Source organism: Ovis aries, chromosome 3 (genome assembly GCF_016772045.2).
Source record: "Ovis aries strain OAR_USU_Benz2616 breed Rambouillet chromosome 3, ARS-UI_Ramb_v3.0, whole genome shotgun sequence".
NCBI classification, from domain to species: domain Eukaryota; kingdom Metazoa; phylum Chordata; class Mammalia; order Artiodactyla; family Bovidae; genus Ovis; species Ovis aries.
In genome coordinates this window covers 91,283,496-91,302,451 of record NC_056056.1, presented here as the reverse complement: position 1 = coordinate 91,302,451, position 18,956 = coordinate 91,283,496, and the positions used below count along the sequence as shown (strand labels likewise).

General features: G+C 39.2%; 1 protein-coding gene across 7 annotated transcripts in view; it reads left to right on the top strand.

Moving 5' to 3' along the window:
* The window catches only part of TTC27 (tetratricopeptide repeat domain 27), a 181,215-nt gene that overhangs the window by 8,414 nt on the left and 153,845 nt on the right, over window positions 1-18,956 (top strand). For 5 of the 7 annotated variants that reach the window (XM_004006035.5, XM_060412317.1, XM_042246296.1 and 2 more), the window contains exons 4-5: window positions 2,943-3,083; window positions 7,301-7,403. In XM_004006035.5, the coding sequence (XP_004006084.3) occupies window positions 2,943-3,083; window positions 7,301-7,403 (244 nt within the window). The remainder of the gene's footprint in view (window positions 1-2,942; window positions 3,084-7,300; window positions 7,404-18,956) is intronic. The other 2 variants (XM_042246298.1, XM_060412318.1) reach the window with 1 other exon arrangement.

Genomic DNA, 18,956 nt, shown 5'->3' with positions numbered 1-18,956 from the left:
CCACAGTTTATATATCTGTTCTACTCTTGATGGCCACATGGGATGTTTCCGTTTTTGGCAGTATATTATGTACTGTGCTGTTGGGAACATATCTTATAGGATTCATTTGTAAGAGTTTCCAAGCACAGCAAAACTTAAAAAAGGATAATGTTTGGTGCAATGAGCTAAATGAAGGAGGCTGTTTTTACTGCCTGCCCCCTTCCTAGGGCTATAGTTAGGCTCCCTGAGGGCTGAGAGGACTGATGTTTTTCCACACTTGTAAATGCTTCCCAGGGCTGAGCTGGGAAGCTCTGCTGAGGGCAGGGATCCACGGGTGGAGTTGCTGTGCTCTAGGGTGTACACACGGTCAGCTCTTCTTACTTGGGTCAGGTTGTCTTGGAGAGAATTATTCAGTTTATACTCTTTACCAGCAATCTGACAATTTGGAAGATCGAGGGAGTTGAAGTTTTTAAATTGGGGAGTGGCATATCAGTATTTTCCAGTTGTCATTTTCCTGTGCTTATTGATGTTTTATAGTTCTTGTGAGAACAGATATTTGTGAATATACTTCTTGGTCTTGGAGTATAGTCATCAAAGCCAAATTAATTTCCCCTGCCTCCAACTTAGGGCCTTGGCATTTTTAGCACTGCTGTGTGACCACTGGTCTAACCAGCCTCGGGAATAGCACTAGAGGTTAATGTCTGAGTAGGTCCCTCTCACACATAAAAGTTGATCTTCTAGTAAACTGGTTTTAAATCAGATGTATGTCAGGCTTCCAGATGTTGACTTTTTTTTCACTGTTCTGATTAATAAGTATTTTTATGTGTCTTATGCTCTTGTGAATGAGGAATTGTTGCTAAGGGACTTGTAACTTTCATTTTATCTGTTTTAGTTGAAAATGTAAACAGCCCTCTTTAAAATTCAGCCATTTTTCCAAACCTCTGTAAGCATGATTAGAGCTTGGTTGGAATATCAGTGTTAGATCACAGGAGTAGATAGAGACTGCTTCACTTAAGCAGAAGATAGAAAAGCATTCAATTTTTTGATAATAATGATGGAAAATAACTTTGGGAAAAGAAATTTGTCTGTTTATTCATGCATTCACTCCTTCACTTATTTATTACTTGCCCTGTTAATGACATTGTCCGAGAACTTAAAGAGAAGAAAGTTTAGTAACCAACCTCTGACTTTGAGTATCAGAGGAAATGAGGTCCAAGTACTATATCACGGAGTATCTCTCTGTGTAATTTTCTGTTTGTTGCCCTGTTAAGTCACCTGTTTGTTATCTTTAAGGATTTCATTAGAAGATAGTGATCTAAATTTGTGCTACAACAGGTGGATGTCTTTTTTGTCTCAGTGTGATTAGAAAAGGGTTCTTTTTCTTAAAGTCATGTCTTCTACTCACCAGTTTGGTTGGGATGTTAGGAAATAAAGATTGTTAAGTCCACCTAAAAGGCAGGATGATTTGGTGAGGCTTCAGGTCCAGCTTGGGCATGTTAGGCAGGGTCTTCTCTCAAGTCCTTAAGCAGTAGATTTGCTGGTGTAATTGGTACGTCCTCTTGGAGGTCTCACAGGGAACCTCAGACTCATTGCGTCCACACTGGATTCACGGTGAGTTTCTTCTCCAAACCAGGTCCTCTGCTGTGTCTGTGTGTCAGTTGCTTACCCCTCGTCATGAGTTGTCCCAGTCAGAAGGCTGGCAGTGATCCTGGCCCTGTCCTGGGACTTCCTTGTGCTTAGCCGAGGTCTGAGGGGAAGGTAGCATGAGATGGTAGGAAGAATACTGGCTTGGGAGTTGGAAAACCTGGGCTGTAATCTCTGTTCAGACGCTAACTTTGGTGTGATTTTGGACTGAACTTAACTTTTTTTGTTCTGTTTTCTTCTAAGATTGAGGCAGTTGTAATACTTCACAATAGTTCCTTGATTTTCGAACTTGAAAAAAAAATTTCACTCTACCCTCAGTGTAGGTTAACAGTAAGCTTTATTGGTGGTTTGCTGGTGGTCATTCACATTGTCTTTATTCCTCAAGTACACTCTTCAGTGATGATGGAGGCGCTGTTCCTTTTGTACCTTTATGGAATGTTTTTATAAAGCATTGAGCCTGGCACTGGCATCACTTGGATTGTTTAATCCTTATAAGAAACGTGTGAGGTGTAGGTACTGTTATTTGATTTTATATTTCAGGAAACTGAGGCTCAGTTAAAAGAAATCTGCCTATGCCCACAAACTAATAAATGGGTAAAAGTAAAACTAATAAATGGGTAATAAACGAATAAACTAGTAAAAGGACTCCATCCTGTGTTGGTGACTTAGAGCCTGTGTTCCTGATGTTGAGCATTCCTGCTGTTGATTTTGTGGCAACTGTCAAAATTATTCAGCCCACATTTTAAAAACGTGAGTGTCTGGTCCAGTGTAGAAAATCCGTTCAGTTGAGAAATGGATTTTTCACAGACCTTCCTGTTGGGCAGGCTCTGTTCACGTCGGTCCATGATTGTATGCCTACTCAGCATCTGATATGTAAGACTTTGTTATTCTTTGACCTGATAGTAATTAAGGGGCAGTTGTGGTTTGTAATGATATTAGCTAACTGGTGAAGCATATATGAAACGTAGGTATTTAATATAAATACTTTCACATAGAGATGGCTTTACTGAGAAAACACTTTTAAATCTGTAAGATAATGGTGCCTCTTTAATCGTAGCATTTTCTGGATTGTTCTGTTCCTCTAAAGTATAAGCAGATGGGTGGTCATTGGTCAGGGCAGGCTGGAGTTGTAGATCTCTAAAGGCATTTATAATATTAGGACTTGGTCCAGTGCCAGTAGCTGTGTAATAGATTAATGATTGTGTTTCAGAGCTGATTAACTGGAAAATATGTATCCTTATAAGACATACAAAGGTTAATTTTTTTCTAAATTATTTGATCATATATATATATATATATATATATTTTTTTTTTTTCAGATCAAAGGACTGGATGCATTTGTTCTGAGTCTGCTTGTTCTAGATGGTGAATCAATCTACAGCCTGACCGCAAAGCCTATCCTGCTGTTATTAGCAAGAATTATCTTAGTGAATATAAGACATAAACTGACAGCTATTCAGGTAAGGAAAAAAAGGAGCCAGGAGATTCAGACCCAGATGTGACTTTTGTGCTGATTAGCATCAGACTTTAGATGTGATGCTGACAATGTCTTGGTATATTTATTTTCTAAGTCTTCCTTAGGTATTTAGTTTAATCTCCCCTAATGAGATTAATGAGATCAATGCAAAGAAATAGAGGAAAAGAACAGAATGAGAAAGACTACAGATCTCTTCAAGAAAATTAGAGATACCAAGGGAACATTTCATGCAAAGATGGGCTTGATAAAGGACAGAGATGGTATGGACCTAACAGAAGCAGAAGATACTAAGAAGAGGTGGCAAGAATACACAGAAGAACTGTACAAAAAGATCTTCACAACCTGGATAATCACAATGGTGTGATCACTCATCTAGAGCCAGACATCCTGGAATGTGAAGTCAAGTGGGCCTTTGAACTGTGGTGTTGGAGAAGACTCTTGAGAGTCCCTTGGACTGCAAGGAGATCCAACCAGTCCATTCTGAAGGAGATCAGCCCTGGGATTTCTTTGGAAGGAATGATGCTAAAGCTGAAACTCCAGTACTTTGGCCACCTCATGCAAAAACTTGACTCACTGGAAAAGACTCTGATGCTGGGAGGGATTAGGGGCAGGAGGAGAAGGGGACGACCGAGGATGAGATGGCAGGATGGCATCACTGACTCGATGGACATGAGTCTGAGTGAACTCTGGGAGTTGGTGATGGACAGGGAGGCCTGGCGTGCTGCAATTCATGGGGTCGCAAAGAGTTGGACACTACTGAGCAACTGAACTGAACTAGATTAGACTAGTATAAAATGAAACATTGTCTCTTTAACAGAATTTATATATGTGTTGAATATATGTATACATGTGTGTAAGTGTTCATTCTCTGAATCTTAAAAGTGGGTTTAGAAACATCCATCACAGTCTTTTATGAATTTCATGTAAGGATAATGAGCAGTAGCCAGAAGTATGCATAGCACTTACAGTAGATCTTAATTACTATTACTGTTTCTTGGCTCATGTCCTGCACTGATTGATATTTGGGTTGGGTTTAGTAGAGCATTTGTTCAGTATCCATTGTGTGGTTTCTCTAGGTTACATATAAATTAGTGAGAAAAGCTAATATGCAGTAGGAGGTGATAAAAACCCCAAGAGAGAATTGAAGAAAGTCCTTGAGGTGTGTTGGTTCTGTTGCAGCTTCTTAGCTGTGTGCAGCTAACTCTTCAATCTGCCTTGCAGTGTGAAAGCAGCTGCAGATAATATGTGAAAGAGTGTGACTGTATACCAATAAAGCTTTATTTATGGACTTTGAAATTTACATTTAATATACTTTCACATGTCACAAAATTTTCTTTTCTTTCTTTCAAAAATGTAAGAACCAGTCTTGGTTTGGGGCTAAAGGAAAACAGGTAGAGGACAGTTTCTGACCCACAGGCTTGAAGCTTCCTGATTCCTATCCTGATCATTGCAACTTAGGCATGTAGACCCTGTACTGCCAGAAATAGTAAGTCTAAATCTTATGTGAAATATCCCAGTTTCCGTGTTGGCTGAGAAAGTTAAAGAAATAATATTTCTATGGATAAAATGGGGACTTGGTCTGTACTGTATAAGGGCTTATTTTCCTGAGCATTTAAGTTGAGGCAAAGAAGAGGTAAAAAGGGAATCATGCCTCTTTCAGCAGCTCTCTTGAGAGCTAGAAGGTTTGGAATCAGTTGTACCGTAAGGGTTTTTACTTGATGGGTTTCAGTGTATACTAGCAGATATAAGGCCTTATCTTTGATCTTTTTAGTGATGTTAGTTTGAATAAAAAAATGTTTTTCCAAGTTGATTTGAGTTAAATGATCTTATAGACTGAGTAGTACTTGACCCTAAAGAAAGTATCATCAAGATATGAGGTTGCTAAATGGTATCATTTTCTTTCTAGTGAGACTAATGGTCATTAATGAGTTAGTGATACAGTTTTCTTGATGGAAAACTTTCATCAGCAGGCATATTAAGCAGGAATGTATCAGGTTGATTTTTTGTTAATAATAACAATGATTTTATTTTTGTGAAACAATAAAAGATGATTTTTCCCCACTCCGTAGTCTGTGGAGTATATAGACCATTATTAGTAATATGTTAATGTTGAGTAAAAGGAATTTTGGCTTCAGAATCAGACCAGAGTTTGTCTGGCTTAGCCTCTCACCATCTCTGTGACCTTAGGCCAGTGAATTACTCTGAATATCAGTTTCCTCATTTATAAAGGGGACTTGAGTTGGCAAGCAGTGACTGGGTTTCTTTTGAGTACACTCATGCACCCTGCCTTCTAGAAGGTTACTCACTAGTATGACTTGTCAGTCAGAGCAAGTAGTAAGTGCTCTAGTCAGGAGACAGGATCTGGGAACTGTCTAAAGCAAGACTTCAAGTTTCCTTTTTCATTAACGCCTCAGATTTTCTATTAAGTGATTCTTGACAGATAGAAAAAGGCACTTTTATTTTCTAGTAAAAAAAAAAATAGATCATGCTTTCTTTCTTTGTTTCACACTCCCCCTTCTCTCATGTGAAGATTTTGGATTGAAGAGTTAGATTATAGATCTGATTTTTAAGAGCTGAGCATCTTAAGTCGTATGTTTTTTTTAACAGGGCAGTCTGTTTGACTGGATCTGTCTTAATTCCCATGTCTAGAAAAGGAAAGAATATGTTGCCAGACCTGACTCACTTACTGCTGACAGCAGATAAGGATGGATAATTGGAATATAGACTGACTTCATTAGCTTCGTGATAGGAAAAGAATGAAAACGAGGCAACAACTCAGGGAATTAAATTAAAAATGATGTGAAACTTCTTTCTATTAGATAATTCTACCTTTCTTTTCCTTACATGGCCTGAGGAAATAGCATTAGTAATTAGAAAAGTTTTTGTCATAGAGTCAGAATTCATTTGTGATTTTATCGTTGCAGCCATTGTGTGTAGCAGTTTAGAAGGGAAACAGGCAGTTTTACCCCTTGATCAAATTAAGAAATTAAATTCAAGTAACAGAAAATGCTTTTGGTAATTAAGCATGATTTCCAATTAGTAGGTATTGGTATAAAAGAAAGAAAAATTTTCACACCTTTGGACAGTATAATTCAAAGTAACATAGTTATAACTAATTTAGATGATTTAATGCATGATCATATGTGGTAATTTAATGAACCTATCAAAAATAGTTAATACTTCTTATTTGCACACACAAATGTGTGTATAGAGGAAGAGCCTAGAGGAATATAAACCTCTGTCATGGATTTTTCTGGGGATGGAGGATGATGCTAAGGCAGCAGAAGAGAGACTTTGATCTTCACTGTGTATGCTTCTGTATCAGCTTGTTTAATCAGGATGTGTTGAAAAGTAAGACAGTACCCGAGACTGAGAAAAGGCTACTGTGCTGTCAGCCTGTGCATCAGTCAAGACAGTGTACAGAACACGGTCTCCACCCTCCACACTGTAAGGACCAGGTACTTACACACCCGAAGAACACGAGCTCTCCCGTGTGGTGCTAACTTCTAGGCCCAGTGTGGAAGTTCAGGGGAGTGAGAGACCAGTGTGTGCCCTAATCTCTTCTCTGGGAGAAGGGTTCCGTGGAAGAAGGTGTGGCAGAGGTCTTCTCAGTGTGAGGAATAATCTGAACCCAGGCTATTTCTTACCTTGTAGCGTGCTCAGCATGCATTGCTTCAAGGAGGATACAGGGATGAGTGAAGCATGGCTCCTCATCTTGTTGGCTAGCTGGCTGACAACACTGAAAACTAGGATGGCATACACGAGTATGGGGGGCTGCGTTTGCAAAGGGAGGTGGAAACACGTGCTGGAAGTTGAGACAAGGGGAAGAATCACCCTACAGGAGGTTCTAGTGGGGGGCCTCCTGGGATGGTGGGTGTTGGATCATGGTGCTGGTAGAGTGCTGTAGCAGAGCCAGGCGATGACAGTAGGCATTTTAAAGGGGGAAATGGGAAGTTGAAAATGATGTCGGGAAGCCCAGCTGGCTTTGAGTAAACAGAGAAGAGATGTTGTTCTCATGGAAGACAGGGCAGTGGATTTGGTGTTATTACTGAAGACATAGCCGTGGGTGGGTAAGCTTCCTGAAGAGTGAATTTAATCTCACAAATGTAAAAAAATTCTAAAAGTTGATTTGAGTTAATGTAGAATTTTTTACCAAAGGGTCCTTTTATTTCAGCTTATGTTGGTATTTCCTTTTTCTAGAGCTTGCCATGGTGGACGTTGAGATGTGTGAATATTCACCAGCAGTTGCTTGAGGAGCGCTCACCTCAGCTTTTTGCTCTTGCTGAAGACTGCATCGATCAAGGTATACTGCAAATTTTGTCTGCTTTGAGCGTGTACCTCTGTTCTGTTTTCTTGGCTGAGACTTTCCTTTTTCATTTATTGCTTGACAGCATATGGTAACTTTTTGTCTGAGGTTGCTTCTCCACTCTTTCTGAGTTTGGACTATCACAAATTATTAGGATGTCAGATTATAGGATTTCTTTTTTATCTTTGAATTTTTAAAAAGTCAATCAGTGTTATTTATATTATTAATACAGACTTAAGTGATTTATTCTGTGTAGTTCACCTTGATTTTATTACAAATTGCCTAAAGGTATTTAAATATTTTCTTGGTTTCTTAATGTAAGAAACCTTGTTAGAAACAAATGTAAACTCCCTTTATTAAGAAAATAATCCCTAACTAATTGGAACTGGAGTAAATTGTGCTGAACTACATGCAGAACAGGAAGTTATTTATCCTATATCCTGAGTACATGAAGAAATAATTCATTTTTTTAATTAATAATATTTGGTAGAAAATAAGTGTAGTGAGGATGACAGTAGGTAGGGAGACATTTTTGTAGTTTTTTCATTATTTTTATTGTAATATATAATGTACATATGGAAATATACCTAGAATAAAAGTGTAAAATTTACCAAATACTTGGAAACCACATGCCCCGTTAAATGCCTTTGTTGCAAGTCACCCTTAGGCTTTTTTTTTTTCTCTTTTTTCATTTAATTTTTAATTGAAATATAATTGACATACAATATATTAGTTTCAGGTGTACTACATAGTGATTTGACATTTGCATACATTATTAAACGATGACCATCGTAAGTTTAGTAACCATCTGTGAAAGTGAAGTGAAGTCGCTCAGTCATGTCCGACTCTTTGCGACCCCATGGATTGCAGCCTAAGAGGCTCCTCTGTTCACGGGATTTTCCAGGCGAGAATACTGGAGTGGGTTGCCATTTCCTTCTCCAGCCCTTAGGCTTTTTAGGGAGGCATTACTTGTTTATGGCTATGCTGGGTCTTCCTTGCTGCTTGGACTTTCAGTTGCGGCAAGTTGGGGCTACTCTGGTTGCGCACAGGCTTCTCATTGCGGCGACTTCTCTTGTTCTGGAGCACGGGCTCTAGGGCCCGTAGGCTTCAGTCGTTGTGGTTTGCGGGCTCTAGAGCACAGTCTCAGTAATTGTGGCACAGGGCTTAGTTGTTCCTCAGCATGTGGAATCTTCCCAAATCAGGGATCGAATCTGCGTCTCCTGCACTGGTAGGTGGATTCTTTGCTTAGCCACCAGGAGAGTCCTCGGGAAGCATTTTGAAAATAGGAGGAAATCTTGGACTTAGTCTGTATTTGTTCAGGATGTTAGGTTATGTAAGACTGTGGAACAACCAAGGGCAATTAGATCTGACTTTTATATGTAAAAAAATATATTCTGAGCTTGAACTTGGTATATAGGAAACAATATTTGTTCTGCTATGAGATTTAAACCTAACGTGGTAGCAGATTGACTTATTAAATGTAAGGAGTTTACTTGTCTATACAGTGATATTTCACTAAGTGTACAGTGATGCAATGAAGTAACAGAACTGTGAAACAGTATTTCTTTTTCCTGTAGAAGTCTTTGGTTTAATGCATTTGGATGACAAGAGATGTTTATGAGCAAATATAGGCTACAGATGGGAAAACAGTGGAAACAGTGTCAGACTTTATTTTGGGGGGCTCCAAAATCACTGCAGATGGTGACTGCAGCCATGAAATTAAAAGACGCTTACTCCTTGGAAAGAAAGTTATGACCAACCTAGATAGCATATTGAAAAGCAGAGACACTACTTTGCCAACAAAGGTCCGTCTAGTCAAGGCTATGGTTTTCCAGTGGTCATGTATGGATATGAGAGTTGGACTGTAAAGAAAGCTGAGTGCCGAAGAATTGATGCTTTGAACTGTGGTGTTGGAGAAGACTCTTGAGAGTCCCTTGGACTACAAGGAGATCCAACCAGTCCATTCTAAAGGAGATCAGCCCTAGGTGTTCTTTGGAAGGAATGATGCTAAAGCTGAAACTCCAGTACTTTGGCCACCTCATGGGAAGAGTTGACTCATTGGAAAAGACTCTGATGCTGGGAGGGATTGGGGGCAGGAGGAAAAGGGGACAACAGAGGATGAGATAGGTGGATGGCATCACCGACTCGATGGACATGAGTTTGAGTGAACTCCGGGAGTTGGTGATGGACAGGGAGGCCTGGCATGCTGTGATTCATGGGGTAACAAAGAGTCAGACACGACTGAGCGACTGAACTGAACTGAACTGATAGGCTACAGAATCATCTGTATTTTCAAGACTGTAAGCAACTGTCTAGATTGTGAGTTCCTTGCAGGCTGATTTTTTCTTGTTTCTGCTTAGCAGAATGCCTGGAAAATAATAAATATTTAGTGCATATTTGTTGAATAGTGATAGCTAGCATTTATTGAGCCTTTACTTTTAAAATTTTATTTATTTATTTTGGGCTGCACTGAGTCTTTGTTGCCTTGAAAGCGGGGGTTACTCTCTAGCTGTGTTGTGCAGGTTTCTCAGTGCAGTGGCTTCTGTTGTGGTGCATGGGCTTAGTTGTCCTGAGGCACGTGGGATCCCCCAGAACCAGGGACTGGACCTGTATCCCCTGCATTGGACCACTAGGGAAGTCCTGTTGAGCCTTTTCTACATTCACTTTTCAGAGGAGACATTGTAGAACTCCATTTGTCCTCCATCTCGATAGCAGTTTTTATCTGAGTTAACTTCTGTACAAGAGTTTTTCAAAAAGTGAAATATTATAGAAGTTATGAGAAAATTAATCCTACCCAGATACCATATGGGATCTTGAATCTTCTCATAATAGTCTTGCCTAGGCGCGGAGTTCTCTTTCAAATGAAATATGAAGTTGGACTTGGAGAAAATTAAGACCTGATGCTCAATTTACTGGCATCATTGTCCTCTTTCTATTTTTAGTAAAATGAAAATTGTGTAGACTAAGTCTTCCCCCCATTCGTGTCATTTCATATTTTTAAAATGAAGTGAGATACATTCCATAAACAAAGTGCAAGGGAGAAAGAGAAGTGGGGATAAACTTATAGTTCGTGAAATCGGATAAAGTTTTGAAAGCCAGGGATGGGTTGAACATTACTGATTCTAATGGGGGGAAAGTTGATTTTTCCAGAGGATAGTGAAAGCATTTGAAAGAAGATGGCATCAGTATTCAGCCACTATTTAATTTTGTAAAAAAGTAATTATGTTGTACTGTGTAGCATATTAAACAATTTCATATGCTTCATTATACTTTTATGGAGTGTTGGTAAATGAGCAAAACACAAGATGTCACTGGGAGTTTTATTTCTTTCTCTTAATGTGAAGGAAATCAAGTTTGATGCAGTTGCCAGAGGGAAAGCCACACCTTTTCCTTTTATCCCATATTATGTAAATCTACATTTATGTCTCTACCTTAACCACATCTCAGTGACTAATGTTCTTAATGATGACCTTTAATTATTAAAAGAAAAAAAATACCTTCTTAATGTACCATATTAAAAGGTAAGAACCATATGATGTGTTGTAGAGAGAATTCTAAGACGTAAAATATAGTTCTCTAAACAGAAAGGGTTAACTAAGATACCTGGAAAATATGACTCTAAGTGACTCATTCTTCAAGTGGTCTGTTCTTTTTTGCAGTATATTTCAGCATATCATTTGCTTTGCCTTACAACTAAGAATTTTTTATGTTGCTGTTCTAGGCTAATCAATGACATTTTTCATTTTATCTAGTTGTAAATTGGTCCATTTTGGCTATGTCTAAGTAAGTCTGCACATGGCTTAAACTGCAACATTTTCATAAAAAATTTTATTTAAAAAAATGTTCTGGGATTTAACCCAAATATTGACTGAGCATTCAGTTATATTGAAATATTGTTCAGTATCCAGAGAAGAATATTATATTTGAAATGTTGCCTTTGAACAATCATCAAAAAGTTGGCAAGATTTTTTTTTTTCAATCTGTGACATATAAGCAAGTGTGATCTTTATATTTTTGTCCAGGAACGTTACATCAGTATAGTGTAGTGGAATAGAGCCCATCAGAGTGTCAGCATAACTTTGCTGGACTGATCACGTCTATGAAAGGAGTGAGTGAGAATCTTGAAAAGTCTGCTCCTCAGCACACGCTGAGGTCCTCTTTTGGATCTCATACTAATGAAACTGTGATTCTCTGAAGAACTGCTTCAGGGTGCACAATCATTTATTGAAGCATCTGGTACTGAAAACATGTTCCATATAGCGCATGAGATGTAATATTGAGGTTTAGGTGTTTGAAGATGAGCTTATGAGGAAGTCACTATTCAAAGAAAACAGGCTAAAATACTTTGAGATTCCACTATAACATCTCCGGACAGCTCTGTGACTCTAGGCTTATATTGTCTCCACATCCAAAGAGTTCAAGAGATTAGTTTCTTGGTGACTGACGTATGCATAAACTAAAAAAATTTTTTTTGATACTTTGGAATGAATGTCATTAAATATACTTATAATCTAATCACAAGTATCTGATTATCCGTATGAATCCATAGGGATTTCATTTTTAAAATAGCATTAAAATAATCTGATGAGAAGAGATTTTGGTTTTAGCATGCATTTTAAATATAGTGGTTTGACATTTTGACCCAGAAGGTTATGATTATTCTTTACCATGGAGCACCTAAAGATTTATTAAAATGATAACTATATGTCTGTTGGGTCAACAGGCTTTATTTGTTTATTTATTTCATCTTTTTTTTAAACTTCAGTTATCCAAATCTCAAAACTTTGTGTTCAAGGTTGACTCACTGTTTTTCATCATTCTGTGTATCTCGCCAGTTCTTAAATCTTATCAGTTCTTGCCTAAGGGTTCCATATCCATCCTTCTTTTCCATTCCTACAACTCTTATCCTAGTCAGTGTCTGAAATCTGTAGTTTGGAAAGACCCATTAGAGATTATCTTGTCCAGCTAACTCATTTTCCAAAGAATTGAAACTCAAAGAGATTATCCATGAACCAGAACGATGACCTGGAGTTTCTGACTCCAGATCCTGCTTATCTTCTCCAGATCCTCCTAATCTTCTCTTCATTACTTTTCTCTAAACTGGTCAGTAGGGCAGAATTCTAATAGTTATAATGCTGTTCCCATTTCAGTAGTCCATACTCCATACCAAGCACTGTTCTAGGTCTTTAGATATATTAACTGGCTTATTCCTTGCAACAGGTCTGAGATAGAACTGAAGACTTGACATAGGAAGGTGTAGTGCTGGGTTTGTGTGCCACCCTTTTTTAACAGTGTTTCTGGAGTGTAGTTAACCTACAGTAAGACAATCACGAAGGTGTGATCACTCATCTAGAGCCAGACATCCTGAATGTGAAGTCAGGTGGGCCTTAGAAAGCATCACTACAAACAAAGCTAGTGGAGGTGATGGCATTCCAGTTGAGCTATTTCAAATCCTGAAAGATAATGCTGTGAAAGTGCTGCACTCAATATGCCAGCAAATTTGGAAAACTCACTAGTGGCCACAGGACTGGAATAGGGTCAGTTTTCATTCCAATCCCAAAGAAAGGCAATGCCAAAGAATGCTCAAACTACCGCACAGTTGCAGTCATCTCACATGCTAGTAAAGTAATGCTCAAAATTCTCCAAGCCAGGCTTCAGCAATATGTGAACTGTGAACTTCCAGATGTTCAAGCTGGTTTTAGAAAAGGCAGAGGAACCAGAGATCAAATTGCCAACATCCGCTGGATCATGGGAAAAGAAGAGAGTTCCAGAAAAACATTTATTTCTGCTTTCTTGACTATGCCAAAGCTTTTGACTGTGTGGATCACAATGAACTGTGGAAAATTCTTCAAGAGATGGGAATACAGACCACCTGACCTGCCTCTTGAGAAATCTGTATGCAGGTCAGGAAGCAACAATTAGAATTGGACGTGGAACAACAGACTGGTTCCAAGTAGGAAAAGGAGTATGTCAAGGCTGTATATTGTCACCCTGCTTATTTAACTTCTATGCAGAGAACATCATGAGAAACGCTGGACTGGAAGAAACACAAGCTGGAATCAAGATTGCTGGGAGAAATATCAGTAACCTCAGATATGCAGATGACACCACCCTTATGGCAGAAAGTGAAGAGGAATTCAAAAGCCTCTTGATGAAAGTGAAAGAGGAGAGTGAAAAAGTTGGCTTAAAGCTCAACATTCAGAAAACGAAGATCATGGGATCCGGTCCCATCACTTCATGGGAAATAGATGGGGAAACAGTAGAAACAGTGTCAGACTTTATTTTTTTGAGCTCCAAAATCACTGCAGATGGTGACTGCAGCCATGAAATTAAAAGATGCTTTACTCCTTGGAAGAAAAGTTATGAGCAACCTCGATAGCATATTCAAAAGCAGAGACATTACTTTGCCGACTAAGGTCTGTCTAGTCAAGGCTATGGTTTTTCCAGTAGTCATGTATGGATGTGAGAGTTGGACTGTGCAGAAGGCTGAGTGCTGAAGAATTGATGCTTTTGAACTGTGGTATTGGAGAAGACTCTTGAGAGTCCCTTGGACTGCAAGGAGATCCAACCAGTCCGTTCTGAAGGAGATCAACCCTGGGGTTTCTTTGGAAGGAATGATGCTGAAGCTGAAACTCCAGTACTTTGGCCACCTCATGCGAAGAGTTGACTCATTGGAAAAGACTCTGATGCTGGGAGGGATTGGGGGCAGGAGGAGAAGGGGACAACCGAGGATGAGATGGCTGGATGGCATCACTGACTCAATGGCCGTGAGTCTGAGTGAACTCCAGGAGTTGGTGATGGACAGGGAGGCCTGGCGTGCTGCGATTCATGGGGTCGCAAAGAGTCAGACACGACTGTGCAACTGAACTGAACTGAAGACTCATATTTAAAGTGTAGAATTGGTGATATTTTATATGTGTATATACGTATGAAATTATCACAATCAAGATAATTAACAGAACCTAAAGTTTTAAGATCTGACTTTCAATTTCTCTTCTGTCACTCACACCCTGTGTGACTTCAGGGAGCTTGTCTTACTTCCAAACCAAGAGTTTCTTTCTGCGTAAAAATGGTGTGTGAGTCTTTTCCAGGTGTAAAATGATGGGTTTCTTTGTAGGCCAGCTTCTTAATGCTGGGATCTGTTGAAAGATTGTGACCAAAAAAGTTGTTTCCTCTTTCTTTGGGCTTTCTTGTTGGGATCCATAAAGGCTACAGAGTGCTTCCTTTTAGTAAATTTAAAAACCCTGCTATTCTGTTGCCCGTAACTGCTGTCTGGTGTAGTGGCCACTAGCCACTAATGTGGCTAATTAAGAGAAGTAAAGAATTCAGTGTCTCAGTTTCACTAGCCCCATTTCAAGGGCTCAGAAGCCACCTTGATGGTAAATGGTTACCATTCTGGACAGTGCAGCTGTACTTAATATCAGCACAGAAAGTTTTATTGGATAGCACTGATGTTGAGCAACAGCCAGTTTCAGAGTGGGTCTGTCCTGCCTTCTGTGTGGTCAGTCTTGCAGCTCCTGAAGGGTGTTATCACTATCACTTTGAGTCTAAGGGTTGCACCTGACTTGTAGGCTCTTTCTTGGCCTTCCTTCTTCTCCTTGTACAGCAGTACTGGACTGTCATTATTTTTTGTCTGTTTGTGTTGTTTACCTGTTATTTGGCTGCACCAGGTCTTAGTTGCGGCATGTAGGATCTAGTTCTCTGACCAGGGATTGAACTGCAGGCCCCCTGCATGAGGAATGTGGAAGTCTCAGACACTGGACATCAGGGAAGCCCCTGGATGATTATTTTTACATACCAATTTCATCAGATCATTTTTTTAAATTAGGAAAATCTTTAATTATTCTCAGTTTTATTTTTGACTTTGTATTTCATGTGTAATTTGATACTTAATTAAAAAATTTTTCAAAATTTCTTGCTGTGATCTGGTCATTGGTAGTTGCTGGGGATATCATTGAACTCAGTGGGATGGAGGCTAAAATACAACATGAAGAAAAGGGCACAAAAAGAAGGGAATGACAGCCATTTAAAAAAAATGAAGCCTTGCTATTCGTGACGATATGGATGGGCCTTTAGGGCATCGTGCTAAGTGAAATAAATCAGAGAACAAAAATTGTGTGATCTCACTTACATAGGGAATCTAAAAAAACAAACAGAATAAAGAAAACCAACTCCTAGATACAGAAAACAAATAGATGGTTTCCAGAGGAAAGGAAGGTGGGAGGGGCAGTACAGGTAAAGGAGATTAAGAGGGGGCAAACCTCCAGTTATAAAATAAATAAGCCATGGAAACTTAATGCAGCATAAGGAGTGTGGTCAACAATATTGTAATAATTTTGTGTGGGGACAGATGGTTATTAGGCTAGCGTGGTGATCACAACGTATACAAATGTCAGATCACTATGTAGTACACTTGAAGCGGACATAATATTGTACATCAGCTGTGTTTCAACTAGAGAAAAAGAGGAAGGAATGAAAGAGAGGATATGATTAGTCTAAACTTGAGACCAGAGAAGGCTTTGCAAAGTGGCTAATACTGGAACTGATTCTTGAAGAATGAGAAAGAACTCATTAGGGAGTTGGAAAGGGCGTGTAGCATGTACAGAGAGGCACAGAGACTTGAGACATCTGTGTGTATTTGGGATTTCCAATAAACAGTTTGGAATGGCTGGACAGTGTTGGGAGTTGTGTGTCAGGTGATGTTGCAGCGGGCTGAGAGGAGCTAGGTGGATAGGAAATTGGAGCTCTGTGTTGTTGGTGACAGCCATCAGAGAGTTTCTAAATATTTGCCCACTGTTAGGATATTTATTGAGCACCAGCTGTGACAAGTGCTAGGCTTAAACAGCAGTGAACAAGACACATGTGGACCCTTCTTTTGTGACGCTTACAGTCTAGAGGTGGAGTTATAACCAAATTCTACCCGTCTTTCAAGGCCTAGCCCTTCTGACAAGGTTTGTTCAACTATCCCAGCCTTACGGATTTTCCCCTATGGTGTTTATGGCCAGTACATCCCAGTTTCAAATCAAATTTACTGTATATTGAATAATGATTATGTGTCTTTTCGTCCTAGTGCTTCTTCCGTCGTCTTTTTAGGGGAGCACAGGGCTTAACTTCGCTGTAGGATCTAGCCCAATTCTAAGCCTGTAAAATAATTCAGTAGATACTGATTAGAATTGTAGGATGGAGAAGGGAAGTTTGGAAAGGGGTGAGAGGCAGGAGGAGGATGGAGAAACCAGAGGGCTGACGGTTGGAGACAAGCTTGGGAAGTATGGAGGTCAGGGAGAAGAGGATTTTTAAAAATTTTTTGAGGAAATGAGTTGGAGTAGGCTGGCACTTCCCTATGGTTGTGTTCCTCCCTGGTCTTCATGGCTTAGGATGGACACCCTCCATCCAGCTATCAAGGATTCTACGAAGTTTCCATTTGGTTGGCATCTTTACTTAGGTGACTGCATTTGGCTCTGAAGGTGCCATCTGTCTATACATTGTAAGTACTTACCTAGTGGTTTTATAGTTCAGTCATTCCTTTTTTTTTCCCCCTAGAATTCTTTTGTAAAGAAGAACTCATCAACCAGGGTTATATGAGAACCCTAAAATTTAGTCTGTTTAGGAAAGGCAAGATATGTTCTTAATTTTTTCTTTAATTGCTAATATTTTGGACTTAAATTTTTTTGGAAACATAAATCTCTAGAAAAGTTGCTAGTACAAAGAACTTTTTTTTTTTTTCTCTGAAACTGTGTAAAATAAGTCGTTGAATTGATGCCCCATCACTTCTGCACATTTTAGGGTGTTTTTCCTACGAAGGCATTTTCCTGTACAATCACAATACAACCACCAATATTAGGAAATTAAAATTGATTAAATACTAATATCTAATTACTGCTATTAACATTAGCCAGTGGTGCCCAAGGCATCCTTTATAGCAACATGATCCAGTCCAGATCATGGACTGTAGTTGCCGTAGCTCCTCAGTGTCTTTCAGCAGAGATCTATTACAGGAATTGTGCTGTGTTAGTCTCATTGCGTCCTACCAGGGGGCACACGACTTCAGTTGGTCTCATTACTGGGGATACTAACTTTGGTTACTTGATTAAGATGGTATCTGTCAGTCTTTCTTAGAGTGACCCATTTTCTCTGTACATTTTTTGTTTCTGAAACAGCTTTATTGAGATATAATTGACACACAATACACCTGACATACTTAAAATGTCAATCTGTAAAGTTTGGACATGTGTTTACACCTGTGAAACCATCATCAAAATTGAGATAATGAACATATACTTTGTTCCCCAAAACGTCCTCGTGCTTGTTGGGAATCCTATCCTCTTACACCCTTCCTGATCTCTCCTTCAGCCTCTCAGACCACCACTGATCTGCTTTCTGTTGCTACATATTAGTCTGCATTTCCTTGAATTTTATAAAAGAGATTTCATATAGTCTCACACTGTGTGTGTGTGTGTGTGTTTAGCTGGGTTTCTTTGACTCAGCAAAATTATTTTGATTCATCTATATTGTCGCCTATAGCAATAGTTCATTCTTTTTAATTGCTAAGTAGTGTACCATTATATGGAAATACCATAATTTGTTTGTTCTTTTATCTGTTGATGGAAATTTGATTGCGTCCAGTTTTTGGTTGTCACTCTTTATAATTAATTGTTGTATGGTGATGTACTTAAATACCATATAAGTCTCCTATTCCTCAGTAAACTTTGAATTTATGCATTTATATATTGACATTAGTGTGCACTCACAGATTCCAAATTCATTCAATGGATTACAATTTGGCGTTCATTATGTCCCACATTTGGCCAATTGAGGCTTGTTCAAGTTGGCTTCTGTGCCCTTTCAACATATCTTTGAGTGCTTCTTTATTTTCTGATATAAGAAGATGCTTTAGCCTTCCTTATTTTGTATTACTTTGCTCTGGCCCTGGAATCAGTAATTTCTCCAAGGAGCTCTGGTGCCTTTTAAAGTCTTTCAGTAGCCACAGCTGGAAAGTATGTGTATGTGTATATGTAAGTACACATGTACATCTGTGTCTATTTCTGTGTTTATCTATGTATTAAAAACCATGAATTGCATCATCTCCGATTCCAATCCAGTATCGCAGAATTTATTTTAGTCTTCTCTCTTCCAGATTTCTAACTCCTTTCTTTGACAGTGAAAGACCAGGCTCCCATTAACCTCAGTATAAGTGTGTGTACAGTCTTCCTGTACACAGTCAGTCTCTACATGCTCCCTTGGCCCTGACCTTGGGGAACCCACAGCTTAGTCCTTGACCTGGCTCTTTTGAATGTTGGTTGAGTCCCTGGCCCTTTTGAGCACACCAGTTGAGACCCCAGTCCCCACAAACACTACTCTAGCCTCTGACTGATCTTGAGCAGACTCTCTGGGTGAGCTGTGGACCTTGCAAACATGCTGGCTGAGCAGGTCAAGTCACCAGGCCTGGTTTTGGGAACACATAACACAAGTTTCAGACTTAGGCAAGCAGCCAGCTGAGGCCCTTTTTTGAGACCGTTCTTAGCAAACACATTGGTTGAATCCCAGTCAAGT